This window comes from Heptranchias perlo, chromosome 16, assembly GCF_035084215.1.
Source record: "Heptranchias perlo isolate sHepPer1 chromosome 16, sHepPer1.hap1, whole genome shotgun sequence".
Lineage (NCBI taxonomy): Eukaryota > Metazoa > Chordata > Chondrichthyes > Hexanchiformes > Hexanchidae > Heptranchias > Heptranchias perlo.
Window position 1 is genome coordinate 53735924 of NC_090340.1, and position 19636 is coordinate 53755559.

Here is a 19636-nt window from a genome sequence, read left to right on the forward strand (position 1 = left end):
TTGCTATGATTCTAACAGGTCCCTTTTTATCTATAAGCAGTTTGCATCTCATTCTACCTATTAACTTCATCTTGGTGATTAGAGTATCATTGTCTCCTCTTTTACCCTATAAAGGGGGTTTCTTATCTTACAGTATTAAGTTCTGAATATAGGTACACACCCAAAACATTTACCTGTCTTTCTCTTTACAGGTTATAGACCTGTTGTACATTACCAACATTTTCTGTTTTTACTACAACCATAAATTTCCCTAGATCTCCACCAGCCACCCAAGAGTTACAGGGATTGTGTGCTGATCTGAACAGCTACTTAATCCTCGTTGTTTGTCCAATTACTGACATCAATCATGGCTTTTATATCTAAATTTGAACCAACATAATGATATCTTATTGAAAAGTGTCTACAGACTTATCGACATAAATCTGACACACCTTGTACTGGATTGTGGATTTAAGAGCCTGCATTCTAGCAAAGCCAGCTTCATACACTGGGAGTTCCACTAAGCATGTGCAGGCATGTATATTCAGTCTCATGTTATGCACCTGCACATATGCAGCAGGGTATCTGAGTTTCAGAATGCTGTGGCTACGGGCTAATATAACTCTCCCAAAACGATTAAGTCGCATTAAATGATACCTAAATAGCACTGGTGCCCTGAGCAACAATGGCACTCATTCCTTGTTCCTGCGCTTTATATTTTAAAACAGCTGGTCAGAGGCACTATGAGACCCAACATTTTAGGACCAATTTTAACCCTGCCTGCCTGGTGGAAACTGGGCAGGCGGGCAGTTAAAATGGCTGCAGCGACCTACCCCCCTCTGATCCTGCTGCCTACCCATGGGTTGTAATTTTAACCTGTTCTTCTGTGCAGGCGAGAGGGACACCCGCCGGGAGGCAATGGGGTCCTTCTTTAAATATACAGATCAAGCTCCAATGACATCATCGTGGTCCGACAGCAATTTTAACCCAAGGCCTGTGTGGAGAAGCCACCATGGTTTCCTTGCCAGGCCAACTTGGTGATAAATGGAACAAGGTAGGTTAATTTTTTTTTGAGTTTCCTTGTGGGCCAGGAGGAGCAGGAGTGCCCCTCTGGGCCCCACAAGGAAGCTTTAGGCCTCCCCTGCCCCCCTGGCTTCTCTCCCCATCCCGTGAACACGATGCTCTCCCAACTCCCCCCTACCAACCACTTACCTGAGTATTCCCACCGGCGGCCTCCTGCTGCCCAAAATCTCTCTGCCGCCCACTGGCCAGCTAGCGCTTTCTGCCGGGTTCCGGCAAGGGACTGACAGGGCCTATGCAGGTGAGGCCCGGGAATTTGCCACTCGCCTTGGCCCCCGCATCATGACTCCCGCCAAGGAGTTAAAATCGGGACTTTTGTGCTGAAATCACCTACAATGGCAAATTGAGACTGTTGCCCACAGCCCTCTATCTTCATTCACGATCTCTCTGAAGAGGAGATTATTGTACGTGATTGTCTACTTCCACGATGAGTCTAACCAGCAGTTTATAGCACAAACCACAGAAATAAGGAAGGAGGAAGAGGCCCCAATAAAGGTACAAAATCTTACGGCAGCAAAGAATCAGATGTGCAATTGAACAAGGGATGAATTACGAGTGGGGAGCCAACATGTGCAGGAGCCCTTGATTTTCTGGTCCCCACACATGCCCAGTTACTGCCGATGAAACCATTTCCACTGAGTGGAATTCCTATCCAATAGTCTCTTTAGCACTGCACCACTAACTCTCAGGTTTTCCGAACTGATAATATTATATTGCATCCTGGCCCATAAATAGAATAGTAGTATGAATACTTTTCAGGTGTCTGTAGAACGGAATACGGTTGATAACGATCATTTATTAGTTCTTTTATTGTGCAAGATGTCTTCTTGAACAATCTCCAAATCTTTCAAAGATCTTCATGAAGCAATCACCGGCTTTCTGACAATTGTAATTTTCCCTTCTGAGCATTTGTGGTTCCTTTCAGTGCCAGATGATGTATTAAAACGCATAGAGAGAGGTGCAACTGCGTTGCACAATGTGCATGGCAATATATACAGTCATACATTATCATACATTACATCACTCCAGTAATGGAAATAGAATGCTGCTGGGAATTAGTCCCAAGCCTGCTCTGAGATATAGTATTATATTTCAAAGCTGTCACACTTCACAAAGTCATTCCTAACACTTTCAATTGCATTACCGCTATAGGATATCAATTAAGCTTTAAAACTGAATCATAACTCATTTCAGGCTCACTGCCACCTATTGGAACTTTTTAGAAATATTACTAATTATTTCAATTCACCAGGATGATGCCAGAGGTGAGAAATTATAGTTAGGAAGAAAGACTTGAGATACTTGGACTATTTCCACTGGAGCAGGGAAGGTTGAGAAAAGAAAAAGAAAGGCTTGCATTTGTGTAGAATCTTTCATGACCTCAGAATGCCCCAAAGTGTTTTACAGACAATGAAGCATTCTGAAGTGTAGTCATTGTTGTAATGTATTTATTAACGACTTAGGTGACGGGATAGAGAGCCACATAGCCACTCAGTTGTAAAATCTCGCTAAAAAAAGTCATAATAAGAATAAAACCGGATGGACCACCCGGCATCGGACCACGAGGCACCAGACACGACAAAGGCAAACCAAGCCCAGTCAACCTGCAAAGTCCTCCTCACTAACATCTGGGGACTTGTGCCAAAATTGGGAGAGCTGTCCCACAGACTAGTCAAGCAACAGCCTGACATAGCCATACTCACAGAATCATACCTTTCAGCCAACGTCCCAGACTCTTCCATCACCATCCCTGGGTATGTCCTGTCCCACCGGCAGGACAGACCGACCAGAGGTGGCGGTACAGTGATATACAGTCAGGAGGGAGTGGCCCTAAAAATGAGGTGCCAACCTGATGAAGCTACAACTCAGGACTACATGCATGATAAACAGCGGAAGCAACATGCTATAGACAGAGCTAAGTGATTCCATAACCAGCGGATCAGATCAAAGCTCTGCAGTCCTGCCACATCCAGTCGTGAATGGTGGTGGACAACATTGACTCTGGACCTTTGAAATCTCATGGCATCAGGTCAAACATGGGCAAGGAAACCTCCTGCTGATTACCACCTACCGCCCTCCCTCAGCTGATGAATCAGTCCTCCTCCATGTTGAGCACCACTTGGAGGAAGCACCGAGGGTAGCAAGAGCACAAAATGTACTCTGGGTGGGAGACTTCAATGTCCATCACCAAGAGTGGCTCGGTAGCACCACTACTGACCGAGCTGGCCGAGTCCTGAGGGATATAGCTGCCAGACTGGGCCTGCGGCAGGTGGTGAGAGAACCAACACGAGGGAAAAACTTACTTGACCCCGTCCTCACCAATCTACCTTAGGGAGGATATACTGACCTTGGAGGGAGTGCAGTGTAGATTTACTAGAATGATACCTGGACTCCAAGGGTTAAATTACGAGGAGAGATTACACAAACTAGGGTTGTATTCCCTGGAATTTAGAGGATTGAGGGATGACTTGATCGAAGTTTTCAATATATTAAGGGGAATTGATAGGGTAGATAGATAGAAACTATTTCCGCTGGTCGGGGAGTCTAGGACTAGGGGACATAGCCTAAAAATTAGAGCCAGGACTTTAAGGAGTGAAGTTACTAAACACTTCTACACGCAAAGGGTGGTAGAAGTTTGGAACTCTCTTCCGCAAACGGCAGTTGATGCTAGCTCAATTATTCATTTTAAATCTGAGATTGATAGATTTTTGTTATCCAAAGGTATTACGGGATATGGGGCTACGGCAGGTAAATGGAGTTAGGTCACTGATCACCCGTGATCTCATTGAATGGTGGAACAGGCTCGAGGGGCTCCATGGCCTATTCCTGTTCCTGTGTTCGTATGTAAGAAATGCGGCAGCCAAATTGCGCAAAGTAAGATCCCACAAACAGCAATGTGATAATGACGAGATAATCAGTTTTAGTGATGTAGGTTGAGGGATAAATATTGGCCAGGACACCGGGGAGAACACCCCTGCTCTTTTTCGAATAGTGCCATGGGATCTTTTACGTTCACCTGAGAGGGCAGACAGGGCCTCGGTTTAACATCTCATCCGAAAGACGGCACATCCAACAGAGCTGCATTCCCTCAGTACTGCATGCACAGCTTGGATTATGTGTGTGGTCCTTGGTGCTGACCATGGGGGAGCTATCTAGTGAGAGCCCGAAATCCTAACAGTAGTGGCAGCAAAGTTGGAATAAGAGAATTACCCTTACACAAAATTTGTTCAATTTTTTAAACTTAAAATAAGATTATGCATAACAAACAAGCAGTGAGAAGTGCAGATTACATGCTAGAATTAGCCAAACCAGCAGTGGATGAAAAGGATGAAGAATAGGTGTACCAATTAGAAGTGCTTAAACTGGAGTCTGCAGAGGAACAGCGCAAGGTTTGAGGCTGAAGTAAAAGAGTATCAGTACAGGTTTGAGGTGGGAAAAAAGGAGAAGCAATAACACCACATAGAGACTTTACACAAACGTGGGATGAAAGAAAAGGAGAAGCAACGAAAGTGTGAGCTGACGATGGCCGAGCAATTTGCAGCAGATACAGTCCAGATAAGTGACGGTTCAGTCAATCGAGCCCATGATCTGATACATGATAGACTCAGTGGTCCTGAAATTCCACAGGGATTCTACAGATCTCCTGCCGTAACTTCAACAAAAGCCCACCCACACCCACACACACACACACAGGGAATGGTGTAAATAGTTGAAAATGGTTGTTCAATCTGTTTCTCTGGCATAGTCACTGTACAAGATTGGGAGAATGCCAGTGTATTTGTCAGGTGAGGATATCAAGGGATATGGAGCAAAGGCAGATAATTGGAGTTGAGGTACAGATCAGCGTTCTTGAATGGCAGATCAGAGATTTTTGCAGGCTATGAACCTTCGTATATACTATCTGGCACACAAAACTGCAGCAGAAAACTTCTTCAACTAAGAGCAATTGGAATCTTTTATTAAATGGTTGACATAGTTATATTGAGATACCTCTCTCAAGCTGGTAGATAACCCTGCAGGTCATACTTTCAGAGAGAGGAAGGTGGAAAGAGAATCAATATCCTTCCATGTTAAATGATATTAGACAGGAATCCAGCACAATCGTCTTGACTCATAACACGGATATCAGCTTCAGAGGAAGGCGAGCACAGCTATAACTTCTATTATTTTTTTTTGCATTGGTGGTTATTAAGCAGGGTGATATGCACTACTTAATTTTCACCAGATGTTGCCTATATATGGCCAGACTACCACACTGAGGAAATTTAGATACGTCGTCAGAGAGCCGGCAGGAGCCAGAAGCTCTCACAAGAAGCCATGGTTACCTTGATTATCTTGCAAAGTCAGTTAAGAGTTTCAATGTCCTCTTTGTAAGAAGCAATGATTATTATAACAATAATAATAAATGCAGATCGGTTGAATGACAGGGATATGAGGTGTGCTCATTAATGCTACTGGTGTTATCTAAAAACATAAAGCATCATCAAAAAATTAAAATAGAAAATACATTACAAAAAGTTTACTCTGCAGAAAACATGGCTTCTGAGGCTCTACAAGTCACTTGAGTGCCTGAAAGCCCTGGACAAAAGAGTAGAGCCCAACAGGGTCAAACTGTTCATATGTAGCCAATGGTTACTGCAAGCTGATAGAAAACAAATGAAGGAGCAAATACATTTGAAGGAATTATTGGGTAGAAATTCTGATCGGCACAATTCACCTAGGAATGCTTGTACTAAACTTGTACTATATTCCTATTTTTAGGCAAGCATTAACCTGTTTATTTTATACAGCATGACAAAGCACAGACAGAAATGTAATACGAGCGTGTTAAGCGTTCATACATGAACTTCAATGGTCGTAACTTCTAACCTTATGAGCTGAGCATGATGTTCAGCTAAAGTGGTTGAGGTACATTGGCAGCTACTGGTTGCATATCTTTAATACTGATTACCTTATGCTTTCATCATTCTACTAAAAATGTATGTATGGGCCAGCTGGGTTTTTTTCTCAAACTGATGCATGGCCAAAATAAAAACCATGATTTGGTTAAATTATCATGTGTCTATGTCATTTAAGGAGCTCACGGTAATTATTAAGATTTAGTCACGTTTGATGAGACTTCATCATGTATTCAAAAAGTGTCAATAAAAACACACACCCAAAACATAAACTGTAACAAATCATTCATAATGAGACTGCTCCCATTTCCTATTATTTATTTAAAACTCTTAAAGAAACAAATGACTGATGTGTATGAAAACTAACCACAAACGCTGTTCAGATCCTTAAACTCTGACCAGTTTGTAGTTTGACATTGGACCATTCACCTCTTAGCATCCTTTTTTGAAGTTTCTGAATGACAAGTTCAAACCACATATTCATTAACCCTCTCCATCTGTGGGGATTTGTAAATTTACATGGAACTTCAAAAATGTGTGCAAATACAGATGCAGTCTGCCGTTTGCCTCTCTGCTCCTTATTGCTACCTTCCCTCCTTCTCAAGTGAAATTAAAAATGTTTAAGCCCCATGGAAGTGAATGGGTGACCAACAGGAAGAGTAAGAGATGCAGGCAGGTAGTGCAGGGGTCCCCTGTGTCCATCCCCCTCTCAAACAGATATGCCACTTTGGATGCTGTTGGGGGGGATGACTTATCAGGGGAAGGCAGCAGCAGCCAACTTCCTGGCACCACGGGTAGCTCTGCTGCACAGGCTGGGAGGAAAAAGAGTGGCAGAGCTATAGTGATAGGGGACTCAATTGTAAGGGGAATAGACAGGCGTTTCTGCGGCCGCAACCGAGACTCCAGGATGGTGTGTTGCCTCCCTGGTGCAAGGATCAAGGATGTCTCGGAGCGGCTACAGAACATTTTGGAGGGGGAGGGCGAACAGCCAGCTGTCGTGGTGCACATAGGCACCAACGATATAGGTAAAAAAGGGGATGAGGTCCTAAAAGCAGAATATAGGGAGTTAGGAGGTAAATTAAAAAATAGGACCTCAAAGGTAGTAATCTCAGGATTGCTGCCAGTGCCACGTGCTAGTCAGAGTAGAAATAGGAGGATATTTCAAATGAATACGTGGCTAGAGGAATGGTGCAAGGGGGAGGGATTCAAATTCCTGGGACACTGGAAACGGTTCTGGGGGAGGTGGGACCAGTACAAGCCGGACGGTCTGCACCTGGGCAGGGCCGGGACCGCTGTCCTAGGAGGAGTGTTTGCTAGTGCTGTTGGGGAGGGTTTAAACTAAAGTGGCAGGGGGTTGGGAACCTGAGCAGGGAGAGAGAGGAAAGCGTAACAGGAAGGGACAGAAGGTATGGAGTAATAGGTAAAGTGTTAAAAAAGGAAAAAGCAGGAACTAAGCGTCACAAAACAGATTTGAAAGTTCTTTATCTGAATGCACGTAGCATTCGTAATAAAATGGATGAGTTAACGGCACAAATAACTACGTATGGGTATGATCTTGTGGCCATTACAGAAACATGGCTGCAGGGTGACAACGACTGGGAATTAAATATGCCAGGGTATTTAACAATCAGGAAGGACAGGCAGGAAGGAAGGGGAGGTGGGGTGGCTATGTTAATAAAGGAAGGAATCACTGTAATACAGAGAAATGATATTGGGACAAAGCATCAAGATAATGAAACAGTTTGGGTGGAGATAAGGAATAATAAGGGAAAAAAAACATTAGTGGGCGTAGTATATAGGCCTCCTAATAGTTGCAACTCTGCTGGAAGAAGTATTAATCAGGAGATAGTCGGGGCATGTAATAAGGGAACAGCCATAATTATGGGGGATTTTAATTATCATATTAACTGGACAAATCAAATTGGGCAGAGCAGCCTTGAGGACGAGTTCATTGAGTGCATCAGGGATGGATTTCTTGAGCAGTATGTAACTGATCCTACAAGGGGGCAGGCAACCTTGGACCTGGTCCTGTGTAATGAGTCAGGATTAATTAATAATGTCCTAGTTAAGGATCCCCTTGGAACGAGCGACCACAACATGGTTGAATTCCATATCCAATTAGAGGGTGAGAAGGTTGATTCTCAAACAAGCGTACTGAGCTTGAATAAAGGAGACTATGATGGTATGAGAGCGGAATTGATTAAAGTGGACTGGGAAAATAGATTAAAGGGTAAGACGGTACATGAGCAGTGGTGTTCATTTAGGGAGTTATTTTACAACTTTCAAAATAAATATATTCCACTGAGGAAAAAAGGGTGTAAAAGAAATGACAGCCACCCGTGGCTAAGTAAAGAAATCAAGGATAGTATCCGACTAAAAACAAGGACATATAAGGTAGCCAAACTTAGTGGGAGGATAGATGATTGGGAATTCTTCAAAAGACAGCAAAAAGTAACTAAAGGATTGATTAAGAAAGGGAAGTTAGATTATGAAAAGAAATTAGCAAAAAATATAAAAACAGATAGCAAGAGTTTCTATAGTTATATAAAAAGAAAAAGGGTGGCTAAGGCAAACATAGGTCCCTTAGAGGATGAGACCGGGAAATTAATGGTGGGAAACATGGAGATGGCAAAAATGCTGAACAAATATTTTGTTTCAGTCTTTACAGTAGAGGACACTAAGAATATCCCAACACTGGACAAACAGGGGACTCTCGGGGGGGAGGAGCTAAATACGATTAAAATCACTCAAGAGATGGTACTCAGTAAAATAATGGGACTCAAGGCGGATAAATCCCCTGGACCTGATGGCTTCCATCCTAGGGTCTTGAGGGAAGTGGCAGTAGGGATTGTGGATGCTTTGGTGATAGTTTTCCAAAATTCCCTGGACTCAGGAGAGGTCCCGGCAGATTGGAAAACTGCTAATGTAACACCGTTATTTAAAAAGGGTAGTAGGCAGAAGGCTGGAAATTATAGGCCAGTTAGCTTAACATCTGTGGTGGGTAAAATTTTGGAGTCTATTATTAAGGAGACAGTAACGGAACATTTAGATAAGCATAATTTAATAGGACAAAGTCAGCATGGCTTTATGAAGGGGAAGTCATGTCTGACAAATTTGCTTGAGTTCTTCGAGGATATAACGTATAGGGTGGATAAAGGGGAACCAGTGGACGTAGTGTATTTAGACTTCCAGAAGGCATTCGACAAGGTGCCACATAAAAGATTATTACTTAAGATAAAAAATCACGGGATTGGGGGTAATATTCTGGCATGGGTGGAGGATTGGTTATCAAACAGGAAGCAGAGAGTTGGGATAAATGGTTCATTTTCGGACTGGCAACCAGTAACCAGTGGTGTTCCACAGGGGTCGGTGCTGGGTCCCCAACTCTTTACAATCTATATTAACGATTTGGAGGAGGGGACCGAGTGCAACATATCAAAATTTGCAGATGATACAAAGATGGGAGGGAAAGTAGAGAGTGAGGAGGACATAAAAAACCTGCAAGGGGATATAGACAGGCTGGGTGAGTGGGCGGAGATTTGGCAGATGCAATATAATATTGGAAAATGTGAGGTTATGCACTTTGGCAGGAAAAATCAGAGAGCAAGTTATTTTCTTAATGGCGAGAGACTGGAAAGTAGTGCAGTACAAAGGGATCTGGGGGTCCTAGTGCAAGAAAATCAAAAAGTTGGTATGCAGGTGCAGCAGGTGATCAAGAAAGCCAACGGAATGTTGGCTTTTATTGCTAGGGGGATAGAATATAAAAACAAGGAGGTATTGCTGCAGTTATATAAGGTATTGGTGAGACCGCACCTGGAATACTGCATACAGTTTTGGTCTCCATACTTAAGAAAAGACATACTTGCTCTCGAGGCAGTACAAAGAAGGTTCACGCGGTTAATCCCGGGGATGAGGGGGCGGACATATGAGGAGAGGTTGAGTAGATTGGGACTCTACTCATTGGAGTTCAGAAGAATGAGAGGCGATCTTATTGAAACATATAAGATTGTGAGGGGTCTTGATCGGGTGGATGCAGTAAGGATGTTCCCAAAGATGGGTGAAACTAGAACTAGGGGGCATAATCTTAGAATAAGGGGCTGCTCTTTCAAAACTGAGATGAGGAGAAACTTCTTCACTCAGAGGGTGGTAGGTCTGTGGAATTTGCTGCCCCAGGAAGCTGTGGAAGCTACATCATTAGATAAATTTAAAACAGAAATAGACAGTTTCCTAGAAGTAAAGGGAATTAGGGGTTATGGGGAGCGGGCAGGAAATTGGACATGAAGCTGAGTTCGGATCGGTCAATGCCCTGTGGGTGGCGGAGAGGGCCCAGGGGCTATGTGGCCGGGTCCTGCTCCGACTTCTTGTGTTCTTTAGATTTGTGGTTGGGATCAGATCAGCCATGATCTTATTGAATGGCGGAGCAGGCTCGAGGGGCCGATTGGCCTACTCCTGCTCCAATTTCTTATGTTCTTATGTTCTTATTTCCAGGCACCAGATATCTAGATACATTTGTAAGTAGGAGGTTGCACTATAGGGTTAAGGAAAAAACAAATAACTTTGTGCAAAATACATTTTTTTTTGTAGTAAGGCCCTTCTGGAATGAAAGTACTGAGTGAAAAGGTTCAAACATCATGATAGATCAAGAGATCAACAAAACCATAAAGAAAATTAAAGCACAGATGAGAGCATTGTTCATACTAACAGATGTGGCATGCATTACGTTGTAGATTTGCCAGGTCTTAGATTGTATTTTACTTTTGATGATGTGTGGTAACTCAGCTGATATTGGGCCAGCGGCCAAAGGTTATGAGTCACAATCCCACCCAAGGTACTTTCAGCTTTTAGTCCTCTTGCAGGGATAGGGTTCCTCTCCTGATGCTGATTGTGGTAAAATGGAGAGCTGCTAAATGGCATTCCCAAAATACAATACTAAGAAACAAACTCATAATTAACGGCATGTCAAAAACCCAATTAAACCAAAGTTCTTTAATAGGAACCTCATTAACATCAACAATCAGGTGTTCAGTCATCAGAGAGGAAATATATATTATGGTGTGTATTTATATTTTAATGTTCAGATCCCATGGCAGAATAGAAAATAAACTATGTACCACAAAAGTAGTTATAAGAATAATAACAAGTTTAAACAAATACGATACTCAACTGATGTCAGGAGTGATTCATTAAATGTTCCTCCACCATTCTTTTGAGTTGATTGCAGGGCTTGATATTCTGAATTCCTTCTTTAAAATATTTAGAAGTGTTTGTGTCCAGAATGGAAACATTTTGGACTCTGAATTGTGTTTCGCAGTGGGAACTGTGTTGCAGAAGGCTCTATATTGACTTAAGTAATTTTGAGTTCATTCCAATAAATCTGTTCAGTTAGAAAGATTACCGTAAGGCACACAATGCAGAGACATGTCAAGATTGAGATATTCCAATGATTGAATTCATGGTCATTGGGTTCTACATTACAACAGTGACTACATTTCAAAAGTACTTAATTAGCTGTAAAGTGTTTTGGGAAGGTCCTACAGTTGTGAAAGGTGCTGGAAGCAAGTATGTTTGTTTGTTCTTTGGTTTATATGTTTATTATTGGTGTGAAACTTTTTACTGTTTCAAATTTGTTTATGAGGTTTAGAAATTCTACATTTTTAGCATAAAGTGCTCATAGATTTTCATGATGGATTCAGGCATGTCCTTCCTCACATGTCCTACTGCAGTGAGGTTTTTTTTGCACAACGAGGAATAAGTTCCTTCTGTCAATCACTTTATCAAAAATTCGGCATGAGAAGAAAACGGCAACTCTTTTTACGAAAGCCTGAAAATTTGATCTGCCTTCTAGTGAAATAAAATAGCTGCTGTTTTAACTTTAATAATAAGTATTGTTTCAGCCACTATATTCATGTCTTTGACTTCTAGGTGCTTTGTATTCATCCATTTGCCAGCTATATTTATCTCATTTTCATTGAGTGAGGCACAACAGAAGTCATTTGTAAGCAGGTTAAACCCTATTGTTAAAGTTGGCATGTGGTTGTCCATCATTCAGTATACATCCCTGACCTGCTTACTGTTGGTGGTACTGACGCGGACAACTGGATACTTAGTTTGATGAAAGGAAGAAAGGCTTGCATTTATATAGCGCCTTTCACGATCGCAGGAAGACCCAAAGCACTTTACCAATGAAGTACTTTTGAAGTGTAGTCACTGTTGTAATGTAGGAAATGCAGCAGCCAATTTGGACACAAGATCCCACAAACAGCAATGTGATAATGACCAGATAGCCCGTTTTTTGTGATGTTTGTTGAGGGATAAATATTGTCCAGGACACTGAGGAGAACTCCCCTGCTCTTCTTCGAAATAGTGCCATGAGATCTTTTACATCCATGTGAGAGAGCAGACGGGGCCTCGGTTTAACGTCTCATCCGAAAGATGGCATCTCCGACAATGCAGCGCTCCCTCAGTCAGCACTGACTGGAGTCAGCTTGGATTTTGTGCTTAAGTGGGACTTGAACCCATATCCTTCTGACTTAGAGGCAAGAGTGCTGCCAACTGAGCCATGGTTCTTGTGTACTAAGGAGCTTTGAAACTGTTCTGAAATAATACCATCAAAAAAATATTGCCCAAGAAGTAAATTAGGGTAAGATTAAGATTTGTTTTTGGTAACTATTCCACAATATGTTATTTAATCTCTTTTTTAAATCCTTCCCCTTTTGGCCACCCTATACCAAGGACCATTCCCCAAGTAGGAAAAGGGTAGGTTATCCATTCAGAATTCTACCAAAGCTATTCTGTGGCTAGATGCTAGAAAGTGTGCAAAGGCTGCCTGGATTGACTCTTTGACATTTTCCACATGGCCTGTGGCCAGGCTATAATCAGGAAATGATTCCATCTGGAAATATAGTTGTGAATCTAAGTTCGCCATTCCCAGAACAATGTACTACTACATCAACATCACAACAATGCTATTTTCTGTTGATGATGCTTTCTGATTGTTGAATTAAGAATTGAGGAAGTGAACAGGAGTCTCGTACATTGTACCTTGCAGAGTGCTCAGATGAAAGTCCGGCTCTGTGATTCCACAGGAGAAAAGAGAGGCAAAGTGGAGGCAATGCACTTCCCCACTGGAAGAGAGGGAAAATCTGAAATGGGCTGCAGCTGCAGTTGTCCAATCAGTCAATAGTATGTGATGAGTGGTTAAACTGTAAATAAGCTATCAAAAGTTATCCTCATGATGTACAGTGAAGTCGTAAGGCAATAACTGACGTGCTGAAATTTGTCACCAAACAGGACTACAGCTCTCTACTGTGAACTCAAGGATACAGATGAGATGATGGATGTTTACAATGCATGCAATGAGATATACCAGCATTGTAGAGTTAGTTTCATTAATCCTGCCAAGAGTTTTAGCACACCTGGGGTTTTCATGGATAGAAGCCTGATTATTTTGACAACTTCCAGTGTTGCAACTTCTCGGAGAAAAGATTTGGTTTAGATTCAGCAATGCTAATTCTGGCTGCATTAAGATAATTTGCTTCCAGCCATTCCAAATCTTGACTACAGCTTCCTTTCCAACTTTGGCAGAGAAATTGTTCAACCTGTTAGCTATTACAGTCTGCTTTTCTTCGAGTAACTGAGCCTCGTTTTTTTGGGGTGAGGTCCCTTTGTGAGCTTGAACCACAATTAGCAAACTTCTGCCGACATTAAACAGCTTGTGTCCTTTGCCAGTTCTACAAATCACCTGCAGTAATTTCAGATTTTGCGATCGTTGTGCCGAGAGGCTTCATGGTGAATTCTTCAGATTTTCTTCATATGGAAATAATAACCTATTGAGCCTTTTGCTCACAAGCAGAATATTTTTCAAGCACTACACATTGGCTCTTTACAACCTCTTACTTTTTAAGATGGAAGCATTTTTTAAATTTTAAATGAAAAGGCAAGATTACTATTTTTTCAAAAACTCCACTTCGGATGCCAAAAGACAACCAATAGATGGGCAAACTGCTATCTTTTCTTTTTGTTGCAAAACTTAGATGAGGGACTAAGACCTATAGCGCAGGATGCCACCGAGACTGCCAAAAGTTGCACAATGGATAAGATAAATCACAAGGTGGTGACTCGGTACCATAAAACTTGAGTTTTGAAATCTATAGTGTAGGAAAAAGGAGAGGAAGGTTCCAGTGTTGAGAATCAGTGAGTTGTAGTAGGAGATGGTGTAGTGACCATGCAGGGTGGAGGAAGATCAAACTAGATACTTTTACTTTCCAATACACATGATACCACTTCTCCAGCTGTATCACATGTGCAATATCCGATGAACTTCCGTACATACTGACCAGAATTTCCCCAAAACAATAAACATGATTTCAAAATTCGAGCTAAGCTGGTGAAAAGCGAAGCCAGAAACGTTTGTGAGAATGTAGAACACACTGTCTTAAATGGCCACGTCTGCAAAGTCAATTGAGGTGTATAAAAGGGAGGCCGACTGAGTCACCACGGCCAACAAGAATAGGAGAGCAGGCTCGATGGGAGGAGTGGAGTACTCTTGTTCCAATTTTTTAATGAAATTTAGTAACGACAGAGAGCCTGGTTTTAAAAAATTATATACTTGTATTACTTAAATGCAATTTTTCTTCATATCTTCCTAAAGTCGGAAGAAGTTGTGACTTTAAAGATCAGTACGGTTAGCCTTCTCTTTAGTTTTTGAATAACCGAATCCTTGTGGAAATAATCACATCGATATGCTTGACACAAATCCAGGTCGTAGCAAGATGTCATGAGGAGAGTGGAGCTCTCATCTTGTGGAAAATTACGACTCTTAGAAACAAGAATCGCAGCCATGATTTCCCAAACCGACAGAATTTGGCTCCTCCAATCCTGCATCTGATATAATTTCCCCAACAAAGGGGGAAGAACTGTTCATAGTTGTTATGCTTAGCGACATTGTAAACACATTATTTTTCAACCCACTTACGATGCCTCTATGCATTGCAATTCTTCCCACAATACAGTATAGTGTGGCTGTGAACATTTACTCTGGATTTAATAAATAAGGAGTGATTCTACAATTTAGTGCTCCCAGCGGAGAGTGGCCCTGGTGAGGAGAGTGTCTCGAAAAATCATGGGCTGCGCACCCACAATTTCCTGAGATGTGCGCCCGGTGAGCAACGCTCCCTGCTGGGAGCACCGGATCAACGACGACGACAATTTGCATTTATATATCGCCTTTAATGTAGTAAAATGTTCCAAGGCACTTCACAGGAGTGTAATCAGACAAAAATTGACTGCGAGCAACATAATGAGAAATTGGACAGGTGGTAGATTTTAAGGAGGGACTTAAAGGAGGAGAGGTAGAGAAGCAGAGGTTTAGGAAGGGAATTCCAGAGCTTAGGGCTTAGACAGCTGAAGGCACAGCCGCCAATGGTGGGGCGAATGACTTGGGGGATGGACAAGAGGCCAGAATGCAATCATGTCGGCGTATTTTTAAAAAATACAACACTGCAGCTCCAATTTTGAATTTTATTTTACTCATTTTAAAATTCGATTGAATTAACCAGTAAAAGTAGACATATTAAACAATTACTGACACGTGTGACACTGAAAACAATTTATATGGTTTCACATGCATTTTACAACACTGTCAATGCCTGTAGGTAAAAGTAGCAACATTGTTAATTGTTAAATAATTTATAGCCCTAAATGACTGCGCCCAAAGATACTGCAGCAAGCATCTGTTCTGAATAAAGGTAATGAGCTGACCAAATCCATCAGGACACAATTTATAACCTGCAGTCTTAGGCACTTGGATTAAGGAAAGGCACAACTCACACACTGTAGCTAATAAGAACATTATTGCAAGTGATAAATAGAAAAAGGACAATGGTATATAAATGACATGCTTTTCTCCTGCATCATATTGCACTGTTGGTAGATATGGCTGTATATATTCTTGCTGATTTACAACGAATAAAACAACGCTGAAACATCGGGCAGTCACACCCTGACACTCCTCTTATCTGTTTACCCAGTTGTGGTTGGTAGTGCCATAGGCATTGTAAGGAAGAGGGTAGACTGTTGCTGAGTGGTTTGGCCAGCGATGCTCCCCATATCTCAGCCGTTGTTGCTTTTGTTGTTCATCGTACTGAGACAGCAGTTTTCCTATCTCCTGTTTGTCGTTAAATCGATTTTCACCGTATTCCGCCTGAAGCCACCTCCGATACTGAAACAAAACAGGCACACTTAAAAGTTTTGTTTTTCTCCCCTGAAGGCACTTGGGCAAATTTCCTGGAAGTTTGTGGCTCGTGTCCAAGCCCAGGAATGCAAGGATTTCCCGTCCCAGGCCCGCCCCTTGGCAGAACAATAAAGCACAGCTGCATGTCAGACCTCTGAGATTGGGACCTTTTGGCTACTGATGGAGTTCAGCAGCCAGAACGTCCTCATTGACTGTAGATTTCTGAAGATGGTGAAGGGGAGGCGGGGATAAAATTTAAAACTATCACCGATCTTTCAGTCTTTGGCCTGCCTCGGGACCTGCACGAACCCTCCAGTCAGCTAAGGTTACTGACAGCGCAATGTTTCACTGGGCACCTCGGAATGTCCCCTCCTGCACATTTGTATTGGTTTGATGGGCCTGCACCTGCTAAAGGTACAGGTCCTGATCTCCACCCACCCCAAGTAAAGTCCTGGAAATCCCAGGGCAATGTAAAAGGGTCTCTACCCCTGAGGGGCAAGGGTCAGGAAAATTTGCTCTATTGACTCTTACTTGGGTATAGTTCCATGTGCACTGCCAACCCACCTGCACCTCCCCCACACATGTGAGGCTGGACATTCAGTGTCAAGTGGCTAGTCAACCATCAGATGCATGGCAGCTGAGCCCAGTCCTGTCCTCACTCAACATCTACGCACTTTCAGTAGGGATCACAGGATTGTTTTTTGGGAGCAGGCAGCCTGGCTCACTTTCCTCTCCCTATCCCAGGGCACCACGGCCAGCTGTAGTACCACCACTGCTACCTGGGAAGAAATCCTGGAACGTTCCTGGTCTGTATTGCACACTGGGCAGTGTGTTTACTGACTAGGCCATCGGGGGAGGCTATGTTTATATCTGACGCAGAACTGCCATGTGTGTATCCAACAATCACTGGTTTATGGTGATTCCAGGGTTTTTATATTTTTGGGAGGATTCTACAAGTCTTTCTTTTTATAATTAGACCCAGATACCAGTTTAGTAGCCCTGTCCCTGACCCATGTTCCCTGCTCCACTGAGAGAGCAGGAATATGGAATCAACCCTGATATGTCACAAAAAAGTTAAAATATTAAAAACGGATGGGGGTAGACTTTTTTTTGTTACAAAATATCTATAGTTATGGGCCCTGACAACATTGCAGTTTAGTGCTGAAGGCCTATATACCAGAGCTAGCCATTCCCTTAGCCCAGCTGTTCCAGCACAGCTATGACCTTAAGTTGTGGAGGATTGCCCAGGTATGTCCTATCCCAAAAAAACAGACAAATCTAACATGATCCATTACTGCCCTATCAACCTCCTCCAAATCATCAACAAAGTTATCAATACTGCCATCAAGTGACATCCACTGACCAATAACCTGCACACCGATGCTCAGTTTGGGTTCTGCCAGACCTCATCACAGCTTTGATTCGGACAGGCATGAACGCAAGAACTGAGGACAGGTTGAGTAGGTGCTCTTGGCATCAGTGCAGCATTCGACTGAGTGTGGCACCAAGGAATTCTATCAAAACTAAGATCAAAGGAAAAACCCTTTAGTTGGTGGGGTCGTACCTGATTCAGGCTGCCCCGGAATCCACAAAGTAAGATCAGGACCCAGTGCATCTGAAACCCCAGATTTCTGGCTCCAGACGCTGATTGATTAAATCAAAGGCTATTTTGATTAAATTGGAAAACCAAGATGTCCCAAGAAGCATAGCATAGGGCACCACTAGGTTGGAAAGAGCAAAAGGTGAAAATGAAGTAGATCAAGAAGTAATGAGATGGCAGTGGGGAGAGAGGTGAGGGAAAGAGGGAAATTACACAGAATATGAGCACTTCCCTCAGAGAACAAAATTACTTATGGGAATGGTAAACAATCATTTTTGTATTTAAAACCCATATGATTTCATGGCCCGTGTCCTCTGCAGCATTAAATCCTGCAGATCCTTCACTGCTGTCCTCGCCAAGGTACACTGGCCCCATGTGCCCTAATGCAAGATCCTTGGCCTTATCTTCAAGTCCCTCTATGGCCTATCTGAGGATTCTTCTCCAGCCACACATCCTTGTCCCACTCATCCCTCCTGTGGCTCCAGATTACTGCGTGTTCCTTGTTTCTTTGGCTCCACACTCTAGCGTTGATCGGTCATTCACGACCACCTTTCCCAACTCTAATTCCCTCTTAAGACTTCACCTTGCTACCTCCCTCCTCGCCTTCAGGAACCTGCAAAACACCTGTTCTCTTTGACCGTCTCCTCCCCTAAATTTCCTGGGTTTTTCCTGCCAGCTGCCTACTTTTCCATGTGATTAAGTTCTATGAGGTATTTCTTTTACATCAGGTTGACTAAATATCCAACAATGCAACCTTCCACACCACTGCTTCCAATACTTCTTCCTTTTTCCTCAACCGAGCATTCCGCTCCACTGTGGTTGACAAGGCCCTCGACCGTGTCTGTCCCATTTCCCGCACTTATGCCCTCACCCCTTCCTCTCCCTCCCAGAACCACGATAGGGTCCCCCTTGTCCTCATCTTCCACCCCACCAGCCTCCACATTCAACGAATCATCCCCCACCATCTCCAGCGTGATGCCGCCACCAAACACATCTTCCCCTCCCCTCCCCTTTCAGCATTCCGAAGGGGCCTCTCCCTCCGTGACACCTTGGTCCACTCTTCCATCACCCCCGACATCTGCTCTCCTCCCCATGGCACCTTCCCGTGCAAGTACAGGAGCTGCAACACCTGCCCCTTCACTTCCTCCCTTCTCACCGTCCAGGGCCCCAAACACTCCTTCTAGGTGAAACAGTGATTTACTTGTACTTCTTTCAATTTAGTATACTGTATTCGCTGCTCACAATGCGGTCTCCTCTATTGGGGAGACCAAACGCAGACTGGGTGATCGCTTTGCTGAACGCCTTCACTCAGTCCACAAGCGTGACCCTGACTTTCCGGTCACTTGCCATTTTAATTCCCCGTCCATTCCCACTCTGAACTCTCTGTCCTCGGCCTCTTACACTGTTCCAATGAAGCTCAATGGAAGCTCAAGAAACAGCACCTCATCTTTCGATTAGGCACTTTACAACCTTCTGGACTCAACACTGATTTCAATGACTTCAGATCATAATCACTGCTCCCATTTTTTCAGACAGCGGGTTCTGATATTGCCATTTACAGCTCCTCTAGACCCATCTTTTGTTTCTTTACTTGCCCCATTACCACCCTCCTTGCCTTGCACCATCATCCCTTTTGTCATTTAATCACTCCTGCCCTCCACCCTGTCAGAGACCTTCCCTTTTGTTCTTTCCTCCCCTCCCCTTCCTCCCCACCTTTCTCCGGCTCTGTACTTGCTTAAAAACTGTTTAATCTTCAACTTCTTCCAGTTCTGACGAAGGTTCATCGACCTGAAACTTTAACTCTGTCTCTTTCTCCACAGATGCTGCCTGACTTGCTGAGAATTTCCA

General features: G+C 43.1%; 1 protein-coding gene across 1 annotated transcript in view; it reads right to left on the bottom strand.

Annotated features, from left to right (window-relative positions):
* Nucleotides 1-15462: 15462 nt before the first annotated feature.
* dusp22a (dual specificity phosphatase 22a) overlaps nt 15463-19636 on the bottom strand; it is a 118657-nt gene continuing 114483 nt past the window's right edge. Inside the window, exon 8 of the mRNA XM_067997514.1 lies at nt 15463-16176. Coding sequence (XP_067853615.1) covers nt 15970-16176 — 207 coding nt within the window. The 3' untranslated portion in view covers nt 15463-15969. The remainder of the gene's footprint in view (nt 16177-19636) is intronic.